The 19,347-nt window shown below is 43.5% G+C and overlaps 1 protein-coding gene across 1 annotated transcript in view; it reads right to left on the minus strand.

Moving 5' to 3' along the window:
* LOC111266921 (uncharacterized) overlaps positions 1-19,347 on the minus strand; it is a 32,557-nt gene extending 13,210 nt beyond the window's left edge. The window contains exons 1-4 of the mRNA XM_022844768.2: positions 17,670-19,347; positions 8,059-8,146; positions 7,579-7,654; positions 7,136-7,314 (exon numbers count right to left, since the gene is read on the minus strand). Of these exons, the coding sequence (XP_022700503.1) occupies positions 7,136-7,314; positions 7,579-7,654; positions 8,059-8,146; positions 17,670-18,412 (1,086 nt within the window). The 5' untranslated portion in view covers positions 18,413-19,347. The remainder of the gene's footprint in view (positions 1-7,135; positions 7,315-7,578; positions 7,655-8,058; positions 8,147-17,669) is intronic.

Raw genomic sequence — 19,347 nt, forward strand, 5'->3', positions numbered from 1 at the left:
AGAGTTGTACGTGTTTTTACATTTTATTTATTTGTTATTAATATTTTAGTTGAATCTCTCATTACTGTCAGTTTTCCTATCTATGCTCGAGTTGGGTCGATTTCCATCGCAAAGCACCATTGAACTGGTAACTCGTTAGAGAGTTGTTTACCCAACGGCCCTTGTAATGTATCAGTAAATATTAAGGTCCTACAGACAGGCACAGGTGTACTCTTTGCTATTTCCGTCGAGCAACCATGCGTCACACCTTCGTTTTTGACGATCCTCGATTTCAATATCTGATCCCTCGTCTTGAAGCAGCGCGAGCTCTAGCTTCGCCGGCTCTACAGACGACTCTCCTCGACTTCGTATCTTCACCGTCTTATACTGCTATGCGACTCCTGCAGCCGCCACCATCTTCGCGAATTTTTCTTTCCGATCGGCGTGCGGCACGGCCTTTGCGTAAGGATCAGGCTTGCAGTCTCGTAGCTAGGCACCCGCAGACCGACACGCATACTAATACGCAGTCAACTAGGCTTAGACAGAAATAGCACCAGTCTACCAGCAGCATGCGGCAGACCCGCGTGGTCTGGCGGCATGCTGTAGCCGCGTACGGTAGCGGTGCCCATGCGCCAGTTCAGCCGGGACCGAAGAGTCCTTCGCAGACAGCAGGACCGAATGACTGGGACCGCCCGACCTAGCGACCGACTGCAGAAGAAAAGCCAACGAAGAGAGGAAACTGGCTGCAGCGTCGTTGCCTGCCTGCCTGCCCGTCCGCCTGACGCTGTCTCAGTAATTTACAACCAGGGTTTCCAAGGTGGCGCGCTGGGCTCCAGGCGAACTACTGCTGCTGCTGCTGCTGCAAAAGCAACGGACGCCGATGTGCTCCTGCAGCCGTAGTGGTTGTATTGGTGTTCGTGGGATGTGTGCTCTGTTAGCTACCAGGAGCTGAGTCTCAACCGCCTGCTTGAGGCTGCCTCAGCTCACATGGGGCGGTGGTGCGCCAGTAGAGCCTGCTGCGGCAACTCCTCGTCGCAGCGTGTCTGCCTAGATCTAGGCCCGTGCCATAGCCGTTTCGTGCCTTTCCTAGTCGCTTCTCCATCCGTCGACCGGGAGATTTACGACCGCTGTATGGGAATGGGACGGAGTAGTGCGGAGCGGCGAGGTGAGGGGGTTTGTGAGGGATGAAGGCTGGGGGACAGACGGCCGGGGCCGGCAGGATAGTTATATTTGGGGGTTATATGGCCCGCAATGGCAACATTATGCGGATTCGGACGCGGCTGCAGCCGCGACGGCTCCTGCTTTCGGCTGCTGGTACAGCCAGGCTAAAACCAGCCTGGTCCAGTCTGCCTTGGCTATCCGGCTCTGCGACTCACCAAGCCTGCAAATAAACGAGACATGGTTTGCTCAGACACCAGTTCCCCAGTCAAAGCGAAAAGAGAGAAAGCAATAGCGAAGAACTGTATGTTCTTCAGGCGACGGGCCTGTGAGTCTGTTTGCCTCACTGTACGCTAGTCGAATACAGCCCGAATGCAATCAGCCGCCCACAGCCCTTTCTCCCACATCCCTCGTCCCAAATATACTACCTTAGCCTGCGACCAGAACCCTGCGTGCGACCAGCGTACGTCTGTCGGCCTGCTGCGCTGCCAGTCGCTGGGCATTTACGCTGGCTACCACTACCATGTATTCTACTCTGCCCCATCTCAAAGCCATCTTCATCGTCACTGACAGTCGTCCAGTTGTGCTAGTAGTACTAGCAAGCAATTCTATCCAAATACTATAACGCTTACGGTAGATAGAGCGACTACGACTCCGAACGGCTTTGGACCTGGGTTTCTCCAACAACTCGTACTCGTTCTGCTTTGCTCCGATCTGCTACGACCCTATCGCAATAGTGACGGCAGAACAGTCTTCAGATACAAACCATAGATCCCGCAAAGGAAAAATAAGGAGACGATGAGCAACGAAGGAAATAGAAAACGAATTGGGAAATTTCTACGAGGGTCTCATAGAAATACGAAGAGAGGCTCTGCTGCACTACAGCAGCCCCAGGCAAGAGCGACCACCATCGCAGCCATAACTAGCCCAGCGACCGTCTGACCGACTACTTCGACGGCAGTCACGGCGACGAAAAAAATGAAAACGAAGCGAGCTCTTCTTGAGGCAGCAGCGACAGTAGCAGCAGCCTAAATCCCATCTCCTGAAAACGTAGTAGTAACAGCAGCAACCGAAGCTGCCACGGTTAGGCACAGTTTTATCCGAGCTTCGTCCTAACATGCAAGTGTCAGCCCAGGTGCATCGCCAGCCACCCGACCAGTCTACCGTTTGCTAATGAACGAAGGCAAGTGGTACGAACGATTGGGTATGAAGGTAACGCGCCTCCTAGTGGACGCCCGCACCGGAAGCTCTTTGCCAACACTCCCCCTTAACCAGATTCTCCCACTCCATTCCACGTTTTGTGATAGCGAAATAAAGGCTTCACCTGCGGGTGTAAGCCTGCTGGTGTGAGCTTCTAGCAAATCCTCTATCAAGCAGCCAGGCGGATAAAGTATGTCTGCGAACCAATTCTATTTGGCGGAGGAAAAGAATACGCTGACTATTCATACTGAATCTAGTGGAATAGAAATAGTGAATAGTCTTTTTGGTCGATAATGATATACGGCCGAGCGCACTTACGGGGTCAGCTAACGGAGCTCGATCTATAGAGTTCTGTTATTTATTCTGGTATTTAGGGATTGTACGTGGCATTACGTGTGTTTTTCGTTAAACTCTTGAACTTAGATCACCTCACGTGTACGTACGCCTTGTAGGCAAACAGCCTACCATTGCATAATCGCAAGAACTTTATCAAAGGCTGAGGACGCAATGGGTTCGGAAAGAGCCACGCATCTAGGTCGCTAATGGCAGCCGATGATATTTCGAAAGCGATATATTTCCTATTGAAATTGAACTAGAAAATACGATGCTTTATGATGTGTGCATGGTATCGGTGTTGTATTCTGAAGCTCGATAATGTACTTGTTACTACTTAGAAGATAATGAGGATAACGGTTCCTCCTGCTCACTGCGACATGGCTAACCAGAGTAGAGGGTATTTCACTTAGGAAAACCTCAGAGGGAGGCTACTCAGGGCGACGGTAGTGAAAATGAAAGCGAGAAGATAACGGGATCTCCCTCTGACGATCAAACGAGGTGATCGCTCGAGATCATAGTTGTTGAAAACCCACCTGCTTATTACCCAGATAAACCCTTGACAACAATATTATAAATAATGGTAATTTTATAAAAATGATTAGCGGAATTAAATTTAATTTTCGAACAGAATATCATTACCTTTACTTGCATGGTTATTATTATTAACTTACATAATTATTTTGCACTAAATCAAATAAGCTCTAGAGGTAATCACAAAAGAACCGCGAGGATTTTTTCCTCCGATTTCTGCTAGAGCTATGGAATTGGCAAATAGATTGAGCAAATTCAAAATAAGGATGGACTAGCCGAAACATAAATTATGTGCGTGATTATGGCGTAAAGACCTTGAAGTCATCACCAAGTACGTTACGTCAGATATTTAAGTCAACTCTTTAAGTGCTCAGGAGGCAGACTTCATCGAGATTTTTGGCCAGATGGCGGAGAGGATCACGCGATCCTAACGACGCGTATACACGTTGAATTCGAAACTGTTGGCTTTTGCGATCTTGCACTTAGGTATTCTACGTACAAAGACTCCACGGCCTAGCAATGTATTTCCAGTTGCTTGAATCAGGCTTCTTACACATTCAGCGAAGTTTCTAACGAGGACACACCGGTAAGTTGACTTACCCTTAATTATCGTAAAACCGTAGCAGCAAAGCTAGTCCAAAGTATTTCTAAGATTTAGTCTAAAAATGACTGCGTTTTCTGTTTGCTAATTCAGTTGACTTTACGAACATGAAACCTTCAAGTCCGATGTAAAACTGTCAAAGATTAGATTATAAAAGCAAGAAAACAAATAACTTTAAGAAAAAAAACATCGTTGTGCCATTTGCACTATTACTGTATAGTTAGTAAACTTATATTTTGAAATTTCCGCTGTCATTGTCTTACGCGTTTGAGCCAACGTTGCCCGGCACTAGGCGATACCTGACATCGTTCTCCTTGAATTCAACGTCACGCCATTCAGGCTTCACAATTCGCTTTGTCCTTTTACTGCTTTATGCTCGGTCACGCACTCTCCGTTACTATTGCTGAAATGTATCGCCCCTCAGATGCACGTTCACTATTTGTATGAGCAGCATCACTTGACAACTCGTTCGTGGCCCGTATGTTTCGGACGTGAACAAGGTTCCCACGCACAACACCGTTCCAATTTTGGTTGTCAAGCAACTGCTCCTGGCAATGGCTACGATAAGAGAGACAGGGATATAAATGAACCGGGACACACGCTGCCTGCTCGAAACGGCCGTGATACTGCCAGTGATTGTAGCGATGGCGACGATGCTGTCTGCTTGTGCAGACGCGACAGCGATGACAGCGGTTGAAGTTGTTCGCGCCAGAAACCGTCACAGAGAAGCAGAAGCCCCCCTACTCCTCCGTCTGCGATAGGTGAGTGATGTCACATTGGTGGGGGCACCTGGATGCATAGCGCACGGGGGTGTCTATCCATATTGAGGGGGCGAAAGCCTGCTACAGTGCTTGCATAGCAAAGGGTGCTGTTTAAAGAGAGTTTGCGGTGGATGGGGCCCGTTTAGCGACGGTAGCGGCAACTAACGGTATCGTTCTCAGCGGGCCCATCCCAGTATTCTTCACTACGAACGCGTGACACTCAAGCCGCCGTTTGCGAGCGCGCTTTTCTAAAACCTTCGCTCAGTTAGTTACCCCCCTTCGCAACTTCAAGCTCCACTACCACCCCGCTTTTATCAAAGTAAGAGCCAATGTAAACGTCGCTTTTTCACACTACCTTTCGGCCCCATCAGGGCAACGGACGTCTGATAGAGGCAATCTACCTATTTCTTCAGTCTGCAGCAAGCTACGTCGAGCGCACAAAGCTAGTTGGAGGGTGCGGGGCAACGACTCGCCTCTGCTGCCGGTACTGCAAACCTACCGCCATCGATGCTGTTGTTGCCACTTTTCTTTTTTCTTCTTCATTTTGCTTCTCATTATTGTCACTTTGCAGCGCCCGCTGCTCCGACTGCTGATTATGGCGGTCGTTTCTGTCGCTGTTGTGGCCTGGCAACTGAGCAGGCGGTCGGTCGTTCGAGATAGCTGCTGGCCAAGAAAAAGGAGGAGAAGCGACGCAAAAGCTGCGGGTATTCCCCCCCCCCCCCCGTCCCCGTCCTGCGGTGGGAATTCGTTCAGCGGGGAAGCAATGCGATGCTAAGGGGGATCCGCGGGTTTTGACGATCACTTGAGCTACCGCAGCCATCTCATAAGTTAGCATTCACTCAAGAGGCGAGAGCCAGCCGTCACCAGCCAGTCGCCGAGCGGCTTTAACATAGTAGATGTACTATAGGTACATAACAGAGGAGACAGGCGGGTACCGCCTTTTGACAACAGCAGCAGCAGCAAGGACAGACGCTTACCTGCGCCTCGACCACCGGTGAACGGGAGAAGAAGAGGATCGCTCTAAGTTCGTTGGCTTTCTCCGCTATATGCTGTTTAAACTGCGAGTGTCCTTAAGCGGCGTTGCGACACGGGGTGGTAAGATAGACAGACAGACAGACTGACAAACAGAGCGGGCGGGAGAGAGGCAATGGCCGGCCGCTAGTCAGCCCACTGCACTGGCTGCGACATCGGCTTAGTCTTGTAAATAGATGTGCTCCATAAAGTTAGGTTTGTGGCGCCGAACCCGGGGCGACAGGCACAGACGCTACCAAGTACTTCGTGCTGTCACCGTTACGATTTGCCGCCGTGTAATGGCTCCTTGACTTCCACTTATGTAGCACGGTCGCTTACAGCTGAAGTAAACAAACGTCCTCAGCACTTTCACGGAGGCGTTTTCTCTAGCAATTGCATGACGATATATGCAGAAGCAAGCACTGACGAGGCTTTGGGTTTTCTACAAGATCAAAGGAGGATCCACTCGTAAGCGAAGCCCACGAATACTTCAATCTAGCGCAGCGCTTGTGGCCGCAGAGTTCGCTGAATGAAGGTACCTTTCATTGGTGTGTTCCATGTGAAGGGGCTATGTGCGTCAGTGAGAGAAACTGTTATGAGGTGAAATGGCCCACATCAAGTGGCCTATAAACACGCGCAGAATAGGCTAGCAGGAATAAGTATGGCGATGGCTCAGCGCCCGATCGAGGCCTCAAGGTAAAGGTGGTATTTGAATGCAGAGACACGGCTGTTCCTGGTGATGGTGGTTGTGGCTAACGGTAAACTACTGCAAGATAGGCGCCAAGGGGCAAACAGGTGTGACACGGAAGAACATAAAGCACACGTACAGATGCATGCATACATGCATGACGTGTATACATCGACAAAGGCATACCCTTCGTTAGACCTGAAAATCCTTAATCAAACAACAGGGGGGTGTTCTTCGCGCTAGCTTCCAAGCGCATACACCTAAAATAAAACATCGGTTTTTCTCTCTAGAAAGCAGGTCTCCATATAAGCTAAAAGGTAGCTACGAACTTCTTCTCAGTGATTTCTATTAAAGCTACTACAGGAAAATTGAACTACTATATCATGTTAACTGAACAGCCACGTTTGTTTTCGTAAATAATTGATTGTATATGTTTGCAGATTTTTTAATTGTGAGATTTCGGTTACTGTTCAAGCTACAAAAAAATTTTTCCTTAAATATATGCAAACAAAGGAAGCAATATTTTTTAAGCATCAATTATAATAGTAATCTATAATAAGTTTTTTTCAGCCACTCGCCCAATTCAAATCAGAAACCCTGTAAATCAGTAACTGTACTATAAGCAGTCCCAGTATGGTAATTCTCTATGTTAGCTGAAACGGCACAAAAAGATGCTCCATCAAGTGTTCCATATTTATCTAATTTTGCCAACACATTCACGTTCACCTACAAGGCACATTTATCTATACATTAACGCAGTAAGTTACAGATACGTTATCTGTACTTGATTTTTTCAAAATATTATCCATATTTTATAACGTTCACTACTACAACGATACGTTATACGTTGAGAGTACATAATACACGTACCTTCTTCCATTTCATGCGTCTGTTTTGGAACCAAATTTTAATCTGGCGTTCCGTGAGGCAGAGGGCATGTGCGATTTCGATTCGCCTTCGGCGCGTGAGGTAACGGTTAAAACGGAACTCCTTTTCAAGCTCCAGCGTCTGAAAGCGCGTGTAGGTCTGGCGGCCTCTCTTGCGCTCTGCTGCACCATCGACAGCCATAGTCGAAAAGCAGACGATTTGTCAGAAAGCCATTGTGATCGAATGTTAGTAGCATTACTGTGAACCTCTGTGACAAGCATACTTCGGCTACCAGGTCTCTTTAGGCTTAGCTTTAAACATGCTGTACATTCTGCAAGGTTTGCTGGCCTTATTAATAAAACCTGTCTGGGTAAGGCAAGCGGCATCATGTGGCAAGACAACTTGCTAGCTGGACACTAACGGTCGCTATTTATCTATCCACTTACCAAACTGACTTCTCATCCAAGGATACAGTATACTACAGTCTTTCGATGAACCCTGGTCGCTACTGCAGTCTTCCGGCTGAAACGTTAATCGTCTCCACACATTAATACTTTTTCTATTTTCTTCTGCTTTTTTTTTTATGAGAAAAATGTTTAACGCTATCAAAATGGTCAACAATGAATGGCGTAAGCAAAAAAAAAGCCATAACTCATTAGGGCATACGCCATATATGGCGTAAAAATTGTATTTTTGAAATTGCGAACGGATGTTGCCTGTTAGGTCACAAAGGCAGTCAAATTTTATACCGAAATAACTACATTTTTTAAACCGTTTATAAGTTTTTTTCAGCCTGGTTTTAAGGGTAAAAACTTTCCGCAAAAATCGATCCGTGAATATTTCCTGCGGGTTTTGTTAATCTACTACGTCCATTTGAGCATGTTTGCTGGCAACGCTATTTTTTAATAAAACAAGTTCATTTTTACCGGTTGTGGTGTGAAATCTCCGCCAGGCGGTGGTTGAGGCGGAGGATAACACTGAGGAACCATACTCTCAGGTGTTCCTGTCGAATGCCTGGAAAAACAAACCCATTGTACCAAAGATGTAAGGGTCTTGTCAGTTTTCAAGGCTGTGTCATTTCATACAGATGCTCAATATTTTAACTTTTGTATCCATCACTGGATTTATGTATAAATTACGCCTAGCTTAGTCGTACTACAACCTTAGATTATTGCATTTTCAGTAAGTATATGGATATCTGAGGGTACTATGGCCACTTTTTGCGCAGATATTCGTAGCTTTCTACTGTATCATTCCTATATTTAAGATAAATGATAAAATAATTGGAAGGTCGTTACACGGACGAACAGAAACATTCTCGTATAAAATAGTTCATGTAATAACTATTTGCAAAATTTGTCCGGACAGTTAGACTAAGTAGCAGTTCAGGGCAGGATCTACAGGTCTATTATAGTTACATACGATATCACATAATGCTGACCTTTACATGAATCAATATGTCACGCTGCCAGCTGAACTCGCAGCTTTTTTCATCACTAGGACTACGGCAACAATTACATTATAGCTTATTTATTAACTTTAGAGCTTTTCGTAATAAAAGCTCGCATCCCGCTAACGGTTAGCGTAAGGCTTTTCTGGATTTTCTAAGGATATTTCTGGGTTTCCGTAAAGTGGAACGTCTTACATCAATCAGTCGCTCGTAAGGCAGGTTCGTCTAATGGTTCACACAGTTACCACGTCAGTTTACATATTTAGAAACAAAAAAAGAAAATAGAAAAGATATATATTTAGAAATCAATATTGAGGCATGTAAAAAAATATATATATAGTGTTTTGTCTACAGGTTTAAAACTTCCAGCTCCAGAATTCCATTGGAAAATGTGACTTGCTATAATTATACGCTGCAATATCCAGACGAAACGTTTTAAGGAACAGAGTACCCTGTTTGGGCGAAAATTATATTCCGGTAAGTTGAACTTGCGGCCTGCACACACATACATTGTTCTAATACGTTGCCGTTAAAGTTATGTCTAGGTATCTGAAAACCAAGTACAGTAACATCTGTTAGCCTTCTTAAGTTAACTATAATTAGGGGGGCAGAATGTTTGTATGGGCTTGAGATCGCTTCCCAGCACAGATAAATTATCGAAATACATAATAATATCGATATTTACACTGAATTCGTTTACTTCATAAGTTTCGCTCAATAGATTAAAATATCATGTCCAATTTTGTTTAAAGTAAGAATATAACATTTCTGGGCATTGGGTTATGACGAAGTCGATTGTTCCTCACAGCTGACCGCTTGCTCTATGCTGAATGGTTCGCTACGGCACTGTTACTCCAACGACCAAAGGGACCCTGACCGTATTACCGCAACGAACTGTGCGAGCAGTGAATGTTGCGTGCTGGCTTTTTCCACTGAGGATTCGACTGATATTTTAGCAAAAGCGACCATGTCGGACGAGTACAACTACGATAGGCTTCAGATCAATATAGGCCCTGGCCGAATAGCATTTGTCCGGCTAAGTTGAAACTATCAATCCTCATGTGTAGTGGAAGCCTTACAGTCGATAGATGTTTGTCCTGCTTCGTGCTTGGCCCTCGACGCTTACCCTCATTTTATATGTGTAGATTAGTAAAACACAGCGAAAGATATTCTGAATAGATATCACAAGTATGCGCAGAAGGAACTAGGCCAGATAGGAAAAGCAATAGGAAGCATTTTGCGACGTGGCCTAATATTAAATAAACAGTGAGGCTAGCTAATCATCGTTTTGAGTTATAGGTGTGATCTAAAAACGTGAACGAAGAAGACTCTGAATTGAAAGACTCTCTGAATATAGGAACTGTCCCCATCGGAACCTCATATAGAAAATCCTGTATTTGACACGATCCGACTGTTTTGGTCAGGCTGTGGAAATACCATATCCCGATAATGAATACGAAACATATCTTGCTCTTTTATAACTGGAAGGCTTGTAGAGAGAGAGCAACGTACGCGATATATATATATCAAATATGGCGAACTGGCGTCAATATTAACAAGCGTTTTTGTCAAATCAATAACGCCTTATAGCTGGTTACTAAAAGATACAACGAATGAAAAACGAGCGGGAAGTGCCATATCACCAATAATCGTTCATTGTTGTTTGTTATACCCTTACGTGGTTGTTGAAAGCTATTACGATGTAACTGTGTTAGTTATCATAACTGCACATCCCCCGGAATCAGTTTCATCCGTCCGAACGAAAACTTCAGCTTTGACGTTTTTGCAAACTTTTTTGGATCTAGCCATTGCACAGAAAAGTTCTTATTATTTCTAGTTTTTAATTATTTCTAGTACTAATCATGAACAAATAGACCGTGTATGTGAACTATAATGTTGCGCTATTTTTTTTTTATTATTTTCCTTTAATTTAGTTATTTTTATATTGTAGACAGAAGAAATCTTTTCTATAGTTTAGCCAAGTCAACGGAAATAGCGGTAATATAACGTTGAATGAAGTGAAAGCGACAGACGTTTGCAGTTGGGTAGATTTTATAGAATATAAATAAGATTATCATCTATAAGAGTTAAAAAAAATATACTGTACAGCGCGAAAAAAGTGCGCGTATGATTTTTCCCTAATACCATCAACGACGATACGCAAACAGTCGAAGCTGGAATTGATTGGGTCATCTAACCGTGAATTTATGTCCGATTTGTCTCTCTTATTTCCTTCTATGTTCATGTTTCAATTGTACAAAAACATTTCTCTTCTCACAAACGTCGGTTCGATACATATTCACGTAGACACAGTTATATAAAACAACAAATTTTTCTTCTTAACGCATATATATATATATATACATCTATATATATATATATATATATATATATATATATATATAGAACTAATCAGGGCGTCAGGGAACTCACTTTGCAAGTATTCCCTGTTAACTATCACAAAACTAATTTCGGCCAATAAGCGTTTCAGAATCCGAACCTATTCGAAGAAGAGTTCGGGCCTTTTTCCGTCGCTTTTGTGCAGAACCTGAAATTTGTAATGGTATAATACTTGTTTTTCTCTATTTTTTGAAAGTAATGCATGCATAACTAGAATGCAGTAGCGTTATAAAAAAAATACTGTTCCCTATTTGAAGATAGGATTTAATACGCTGACATTTTGAGCCATGCAGTAGACCTCTGAATAACAGCGTACCGACCACTTCGGGTCTCAATTGGGCCACCTATAAACGTTAGTCTATTTCTACGCCACATTTGCTCCTATCAGTATAATACGATATCGGGATACTTTTTTTCGCAGCGACTTAAAGTGTATCAACATTGTAACTGCTAATAAATTATTATTATTTCTATATATTTTCTAAATAGGCTCAGAAACGTCTTTTTTTCTTTTAATATAATCGGCTTCTTATAACCTATCCTATAACAGCTATAAAAGGTTATTAAAGTTGCCTTAAAAATTCACATAGATTGCCTGAATACTAACCGTTCGTGTGACAAACAACTAAAAACCTTATCAAATTGTTCTTTGTAATTTTTGTGTTTTTAAAAACGACCCATTAAAGAAGTCATTTTGACTGGCCCATGGTAATTGTGGTAGAAAATCCAACTTGTAGTTTACCTTCTAAAAGGTGACGTACCGTCAGCATAAAGAGAAAAAAAAACTAAGCTTTTCAATTATTAAAACTCGGCTAGTTAAATAATTGGAATCTACGCTTTCAAAATTTCTGTAACGGTGTATAGGGTTGTTTAGCGGACTCAGTGATCTATTATACAATGGCGTCATCTATCCAAAAACGGTGTGATCTAACACGTGGGGTCATCTCGATAGGGTGTCGTAAACCCAAGCCGCTAGCAGGCCGGAATAGCTGCAGAGCTGTTCCGCGACAAGCCTGAAAAATTCCGAATAAGAGCAAAGAAAGAGACGAGGTCTCGATAGCGCTTGGTCGCATCGGGCCGATGCAAGCTTGTCTCGTTTGTTATTGAAGACACTGCCAGCGCTATTTTTGGGCGTACCTGTTTGTGTATGAGGTGCTATAGGGCTTTAAGCGGCATGAGTCTTGGGTATTACGTACACGGAGATACGTTCCCTTATGCTAAAATGTGTCGTTTGTTTTTTAAAATAAATTAGAATTTATACACTGCGATGACGTAGCCCATTATCGAGTCGAGTGTACTATTCATCATCTTATTCATCTCTTATGTTTGTGAATGACGAGCATTTTTATTCCTACTACCTACGATCAATATCTGGAACGAAGCAGGTCCTCGAGCCTACATCTTATATTCCCTGATTTCCAACGGCGTCTCAGAATAAGCGAAATGCGTGCGAGCAGGCTGGGGTAGACCCATCGTCCTTTGAAACGTCCTTTGAATGGGCATACAACTATGCTGGATTACGGAATGCTTTCGATCCTTGGGACAAGCAACGTCGGCCGTGGTTACTGATAGTAGAGGAGAGGTGCACTATTTCGCTGGTCGATATAATAGTGCCTTTACGAACGCAACAGAATAATTGGAGTCATTTACAACAAGCATTTCAATAATTAGGTGCGAGTACATGGGCATACATGTGAAAAAAATTAATATCTAATTATACAAACAATAATGTTCGCATATATTAAAGGGCCTAATTAACTTATTATTGGTTTAGTTTCCTTTGGTCGAATGCAATATTCGTTAAATACATTTTTCGATAGACAGATATTATACTACTGATTCAGGAAGTACTGATAAAAGGGTCGAACTTTGCCGGCTACAGTTCAGTGCGTGACCGGGCCCTTAAACCTACATTAGCCCGTCTGTGTCTCTACCCACCAACCAAATTTCGGAGAGCACTTCAAGCTGTGCTCTGTATTTTAGATGCTTTGAAGCGAACGATTTTTGAGCGCATTTCCTTTTTTCTTAGAAAATTAAAAGAAGTTTCAAAGAGCATTATTATATTCTATGTTAACAACGAGATTAAATATACACAGCTGATGCTGCAGAAGGTTCGTTTCAAGAACTAGGTTATGGGTCAGTGTCTGGGAGGGCAGGTCGTAGGTTTTTGACTACAAAAAATGTACTGCGTCATATATCGCCACATTTGTAGGAGATTTAGATGGTTACCTATATATATATATATGGATATCTTGATTCTAGCCTCTATTCACTAGGTCTAACTTACGTAACCATTAGGAAATGCCTAAAAGACAAGCTTTGAGGCGGTCAAGAAGATTCGAGAGCAAAAACAAGGATAGTGTGAGGGTCTATTGTTAGAATTGAGTTGAAAAAAACTGTTCTCACCACTAGAAAAATAGTGTCATATGGGTCTTGAGTCCAGTGAGGATCACGGCAAAGACGAGAACTATCATTCGTACGATACACGAATATCTAGTTGGCACAGAGCAAAACTCGGGATTTTTTGGCCCAGAAGTAGTACTTTAAATGATTATGATGCCCAGTGGTCGAATTCCACTCAGGAACTGAACATAGTAAGTCTTCAGTTATCATCAGTTTAAAGTTCCAACGCCAATTGATCGTTTTTATCATGCGTCCTTCAATCGTTTTTCAACTGATGATTGCTCATTGTTTTTTCCGAAAAAACTATGCAATACAAATATCATATACCAAGGTCAGTATAGGTGTGAAGTTGCGTTCAGGCCGCACAGATTTTTTTTTAAATATGACTGAATTACCTTGTTTGGTGCAATATATGATAAATCTAGTTTAATTATATATTGTAACAGACTACAAATAACACACAGTAGTTGAACACATACATGCTCCATAGTAATTTCATTGTACGTAGAACTATCTATATACGATACTAGTCCTATAAAGATAATAAAAGCGAAATTTAAAAAAGATATCAGAAAATAGGGACAACATTAGGAGAGAGAGAGCGTAATTCAACATAAGAAGCTTACAAGTTGTCTTAGTGCTAATATTCGATGATGCCCCGTCTCTTATCTGTATTTGCACAGTCTGTACTGCTACCCGCTAATCAGGCGCTTTAAATGCTTTACCATTGTGCTTTCCACACACACTCCCTACCCTGCTGGAAATGGGTTTTTTAGCGTCTGTAGTTTACTACGAAATTATGCACCCGTACTTATATTATCCTTGTAACTGCATTCGATCGATACCGTATTTGTCTGCCGGCTGGATTGACCTTGGCCTCCAATCTCCTGAGCAGACGTGGCAAAAGTATCCTCAAGACCGATTTGTTCACGGTCGCAGATAGACGTTCGCAGTGAGATATACGTGACGGATACACAGCGTAAAATGGGGAAAACCCAATTTGCTTTGACTTCGATATCACGTACCCCATTCCATAATTTTATTTATCAATTATTATTATTCAATTTCATTTTCCTGCTACACCGTTGACTTCAATGCCGAATCAAGGGATAACTCATTAATATCATATATTAATTTATCAACAATTTCATACGTAGCGGTGTTCGTTTTTGTCTTAGTAGGAGCTCGGCCTGTAGAGATTCCTACTGCCTATTTTTAGCGAGAAATAGGCAATTTTAAGAAGAGAGTCTCGACGCAAGAAAAAAATACTGTATTTCATTCAAGAGCCCACATTTACCAAACGTAACCATTTGGCAAAGGTCGATGTATACGCGGAAGTATGGAAGCGTATCTGGGGTGTACGGTCGTGCCACAGCTGCCGGGCAAGCTCGTCAATTTACTATACTTCTTCGATGAGTAAAATGCCTTATCCATTGTCTCCAAGTGAACTACATACATAAATTCGTGATTACCTTTTAATTAACCCCTATATTTATTGGTACATGTATGGACATGTTTGGAAAAACGGAGAACGCGCCCACATTTTATACGATTCAAGGTACCCTATGTGTCAAGATCATACCGATACTACTGTTTTTCGTTGATCGTTTACGTGTATTCATCGCCGCCGCTAGCTGCAGTGAGAAGCTTCTTTGACGAAATAGCATAATAATGTTAAATATTTCATTATGAACGTGCTATTTTTTTTTAGATTTTGCACAGCCAGAAATGATTGAACGTGGCTTTGTTAGACTTGTTTTCCATTCACTCCAAATTATGAGGGATATATGGTTTACGTGTATAGTTATGCAGGAAAGAAAACGCACATCGGCTAGGAGGTCCTTCAAAAGGGCGGAAACCCCTTTATAGTTTTTCCCTTTTCTCCAAAACGGTGCATATTATCCGGAGCGAAATATGGGTGACATAAAAAGCCGCAAACCGTCTGCCCTACAAACTTCTGTAACATCTGTATCTTAACTGGAAAATTTAAATGTGTCAGCAATAAGCGCTCTACTCGCCTAAACAAAACGATTTCCTGTGTAAATCCTAAATAGAGTATTAACTACAGTTAACTTTGTAGAAAAATAAACTAAATGGCCGAAACTTAAATAAAAACTTATAACGGTCTGTGACACTAACAATTGACTGTGTATTTCAATAACCGTAACGAGAATACGGGTATACGAGTCTCCATAGGCACACAGATGAACGAACACATTGGTGGGCTAAGAGTACTATTTGTTACTCTATCATGTAAATGAAGTTTGTTCGATAATTCTTGTAGACGCCGGAATACGAATCGGTCATGCTTCTGTTTTTAGGGCATGGTCAAAATATTTGGCGTGTAAAAGGGCTCATTAGATGAGCACCTCAGGAGACAATTGCCCCATTCCAAGACGCTTGCATCGTTCCGTCCTGTCTGTCGATTGGTAGTAAGAGACACAAAAAGTGCAGCTTCCCCTGCACGAACGTCGTCTCGACAGTCAGTAGCCAGGGCTCCCCAGAGTGCAGTGTCGTTTGTTAAGGATAACGACCCCCGACTCCCCAGCCTCCCATCTCATAACAGAACTCATTCCTCGCCCGAGGGAACTAACTGCGCGTATCCCATAGCAGCCGACGCATGTCTGCAACCATATTGCGTAAGATTTTGCCAAAATGGAATAACGAAGGCAGTTTGTCATCTCTATTCACATAGTCACAACATCAGATGTCAAGCATTCTCCATAGACATCTTGTGTGATACTATTGTGCCACACTATAAACATCAGTAGTTAGGATGCATTTACGTGTGGTACGTAAGACGTCTGGCAGCGTTATTGCAAACCGCATAACATACTTGATCCCCTAACATCTTAGTCCGAAATCTATTTATAAAATATATATATATATATATATATAAAGGGTTTATTATTACCCTTTTATTTTGGTCACAGATTGGACTAGCATAGAGAGCAATAAAAATAAACAGAATTGGCATCTCAAAACGATACTGTGATAGTAGATGCACGACATTAGGTAAGCGTAAAGTTATAGTAGACAAAGGACAATTACAAATGAACGTATTTTGACGAGATACATTTATTTACGCATCGTATGGTCGAGATTTAAGCTTATGAGAAATGATAGCAATGATTTTTATTGGTGAAGGAAATCTGGTGACAGCCATTAACATATCATTACTGTAATTACTCAACTACTAAACTATATCTAAATACGATTTGACACTGATTAATAAACACAGACGCGTCTTTACTAGCCGGCTTCAAACCGCTAGTTTGAATCTGCCTGCCAAGTAAAATGTCTACCTTCCGATCGGTCATTAAACGAGAGACAGGTGCACTTCAAGACAACAAAGGTGTCACCCACTACCAAAACCTATCGTGAATGCCCATTCCGGGTACAGGTTCAAACATTCTAGTGCGAAATCCTTCTTTTCCGCTTCTTGATGGCCTTGCAGGTCTACTCTGTTAACACGACAATATCGACTCGCTAAATCCTTACCCCATAATAAACAGAAGGCTGGAAAAACCGCCTAAAGTGAACAGGCATATTTTGTAATAACCTTTTTTAAACACTTGACTCCTCTTATTCAGTCCAGTCAGTACTCGTATAAATCACTCAAAGTAGCTACTTAAACTGTCAGCTTTCGAGCCTTTATGATGTGGCTGCAAGCTAGAAGAGCCGAAAGTACCTCCATGGTCATCATCGAGATGTTTAGGGGGGTTCGAAACCGCTCAACTACACATTTTTCGGTTAACATTGTTGTCACCGATAGTGGCAGGGGGTGTCTAGACGCATAATTAATCTTTTGTTTTTTTCACGGACTTTTTTAAGCGACTACATTTGATAATCTGTGCTGTGAGGGAAAAAATATTGCCATAGCCTTTATTGAACCGGTAAACAATTCACGAAACAAAATGAAAATCATCTGCTCCTCCACACTCGTTACTTTCCTAGTTCGTCTCCTTAATTAACGGACCACTATACAAAACTATAGCAAACACTCTTCGTCTCGACCATGTGCACGAAGACGGAACTCCTTGACGCAAGAATAAATCGCCCGTCTACCTCTTAACCGGAGAATGTTGGATGTACCGCTGGCATTATTGACGTGAAGCCCACGTGGCTACACCTATACGCCAATCGGCCCATAACTCCTTCGTATTCTTACGATAATCATCACCATAATATTCATAATAATAGGAGTAATAATAAAAACTAGTAAAATGACACTTCAATATTATCTTGCTCTGGTTGGTTCTTGCTGTTGCATTGACTGCCTACCTTTCCCACTCATTGGGGGCCGCGGTCGGATAGTACGGGCTGCCCGGGCTTAGCGAGCTGCAGGTTCGATCCTCGTGTGTTGCGACCGACGAGATGCTTGCATTGACGTTTGCTGGTGGAACAACGCTCGGCGTCATTGTGCAAATCGACGCCGTCGAAAGCGGCCCGTATCCGGCCGACGCCGCGGACGTCTGCGACAGTGGGGGCGTATGCTGAGAGGACGCTGACAGATCACTGCTACCACCACCGCCATTTCCACCACCACAACATAGGTCTTCGCTCGAGTTTGACAAGGCGTCCTCGGTGCCGCCGACGATCGCGGCGGGATTGCATACCGCCTGTTGCTGCTGCTGCTGCTGCTGCTGCTGTTGCGGCGGAATGCCCCCACCGCTTCCGCTGCCAGTCAGCTGACCACCCCCACCACATGAGGGAGTTGGCATGACAGGACTGTGACTATGCCCCGGGTAGGGAATAGATGACACCACGCCGCCAGGTTCGCACGATGATGGCCCACCCAGACCCATCACATTGGCGGACGTGCCACTGTGACCCATATAGTCGCCGGGGCCACCAGCAGATGTTGGGCCATATGCGTTCACACCTACTGCAACCGGCTGGGTGTCAAACTTTTGGTAGTTCATGTAACAACGATAGTTGACATCCTTAGGGTTTGGGTCGAATCGGCGGGGCTGTTGGGTCGCCGCTGTTTGATAGTAATCGTAATACGATGACATATTGCTCATGATGTCACTGCCGCCGTGTTGATACCGTTACCGTCACCGCTTTGTTGTTGTACGATGGTGGCGGCGGCGTCTACTGAGGGGCTCAGACTGTAGCGGTTGTTTGTAGTTGCAGCTCGGGGCTGTCCTAGCAGCGATTCTGACGGTAGCGTCGATGCCGAGATAATCGATGGTTTTCCCCTTCAGCTCGCTTTATATTTTACCCTTACACATTTCACTAATTCAATACTTGTGAATTTAATGTATTTATTATTGTTGTTAGCGTTAAGGTATTTCCTTCGTCGGCAGCGGCGCCCCTCTTTTTCGCCGGAGGGAAATGCGTCGACTATCTATTCGACAAGCTCAAGATCGAAGCTGTCTTTAGCTTCAATAGACCACTCTTGCGTTGATCTTCCACTTACACTTAAACACACACACACACATACACATGCAGATATACAGTTATTACAGCTAGGGACGAAGGTAAGTTGACGGCAAGCTTACTGCTGCTTCTATAACATACGCTCGGTAGCAGCCGAAAAAACGCTGACGATAATAAGCGACTTCTGCTATTATCGCAGATCTACGGCCACGGTGATGATGATGATGATGATGATGATGATGACGATGACGACGACGACGACGACGATGATAATGACGTAAATCTTATGGAGCCGGTTTCGAAGTGTGGCCTTACGAAAGCCAATGATCAACAATGGTCTTCGAGTCGAGGAGGCCAAATGCACATACAGCAACTGTTCATATCGCACCTGTTCTTCAAGCTGAACAGCAGCAGCACGAGAAACGCGCGCGAAAGCAGGCAGGCAGTTAATATGGTTACGTGTGTCAGTGACGCGAACCGCACTGGATAACCTCAATCGTAATCACAGCGATACCACTTATGGAATACCAGTAGCGGCGACGGCGACGGCGACGGCGGTAGTCGTTATCTTCGTTGA

This window comes from Varroa jacobsoni, unplaced genomic scaffold (assembly GCF_002532875.2).
Source record: "Varroa jacobsoni isolate VJ856 unplaced genomic scaffold, vjacob_1.0 scaffold_1129, whole genome shotgun sequence".
Lineage (NCBI taxonomy): Eukaryota > Metazoa > Arthropoda > Arachnida > Mesostigmata > Varroidae > Varroa > Varroa jacobsoni.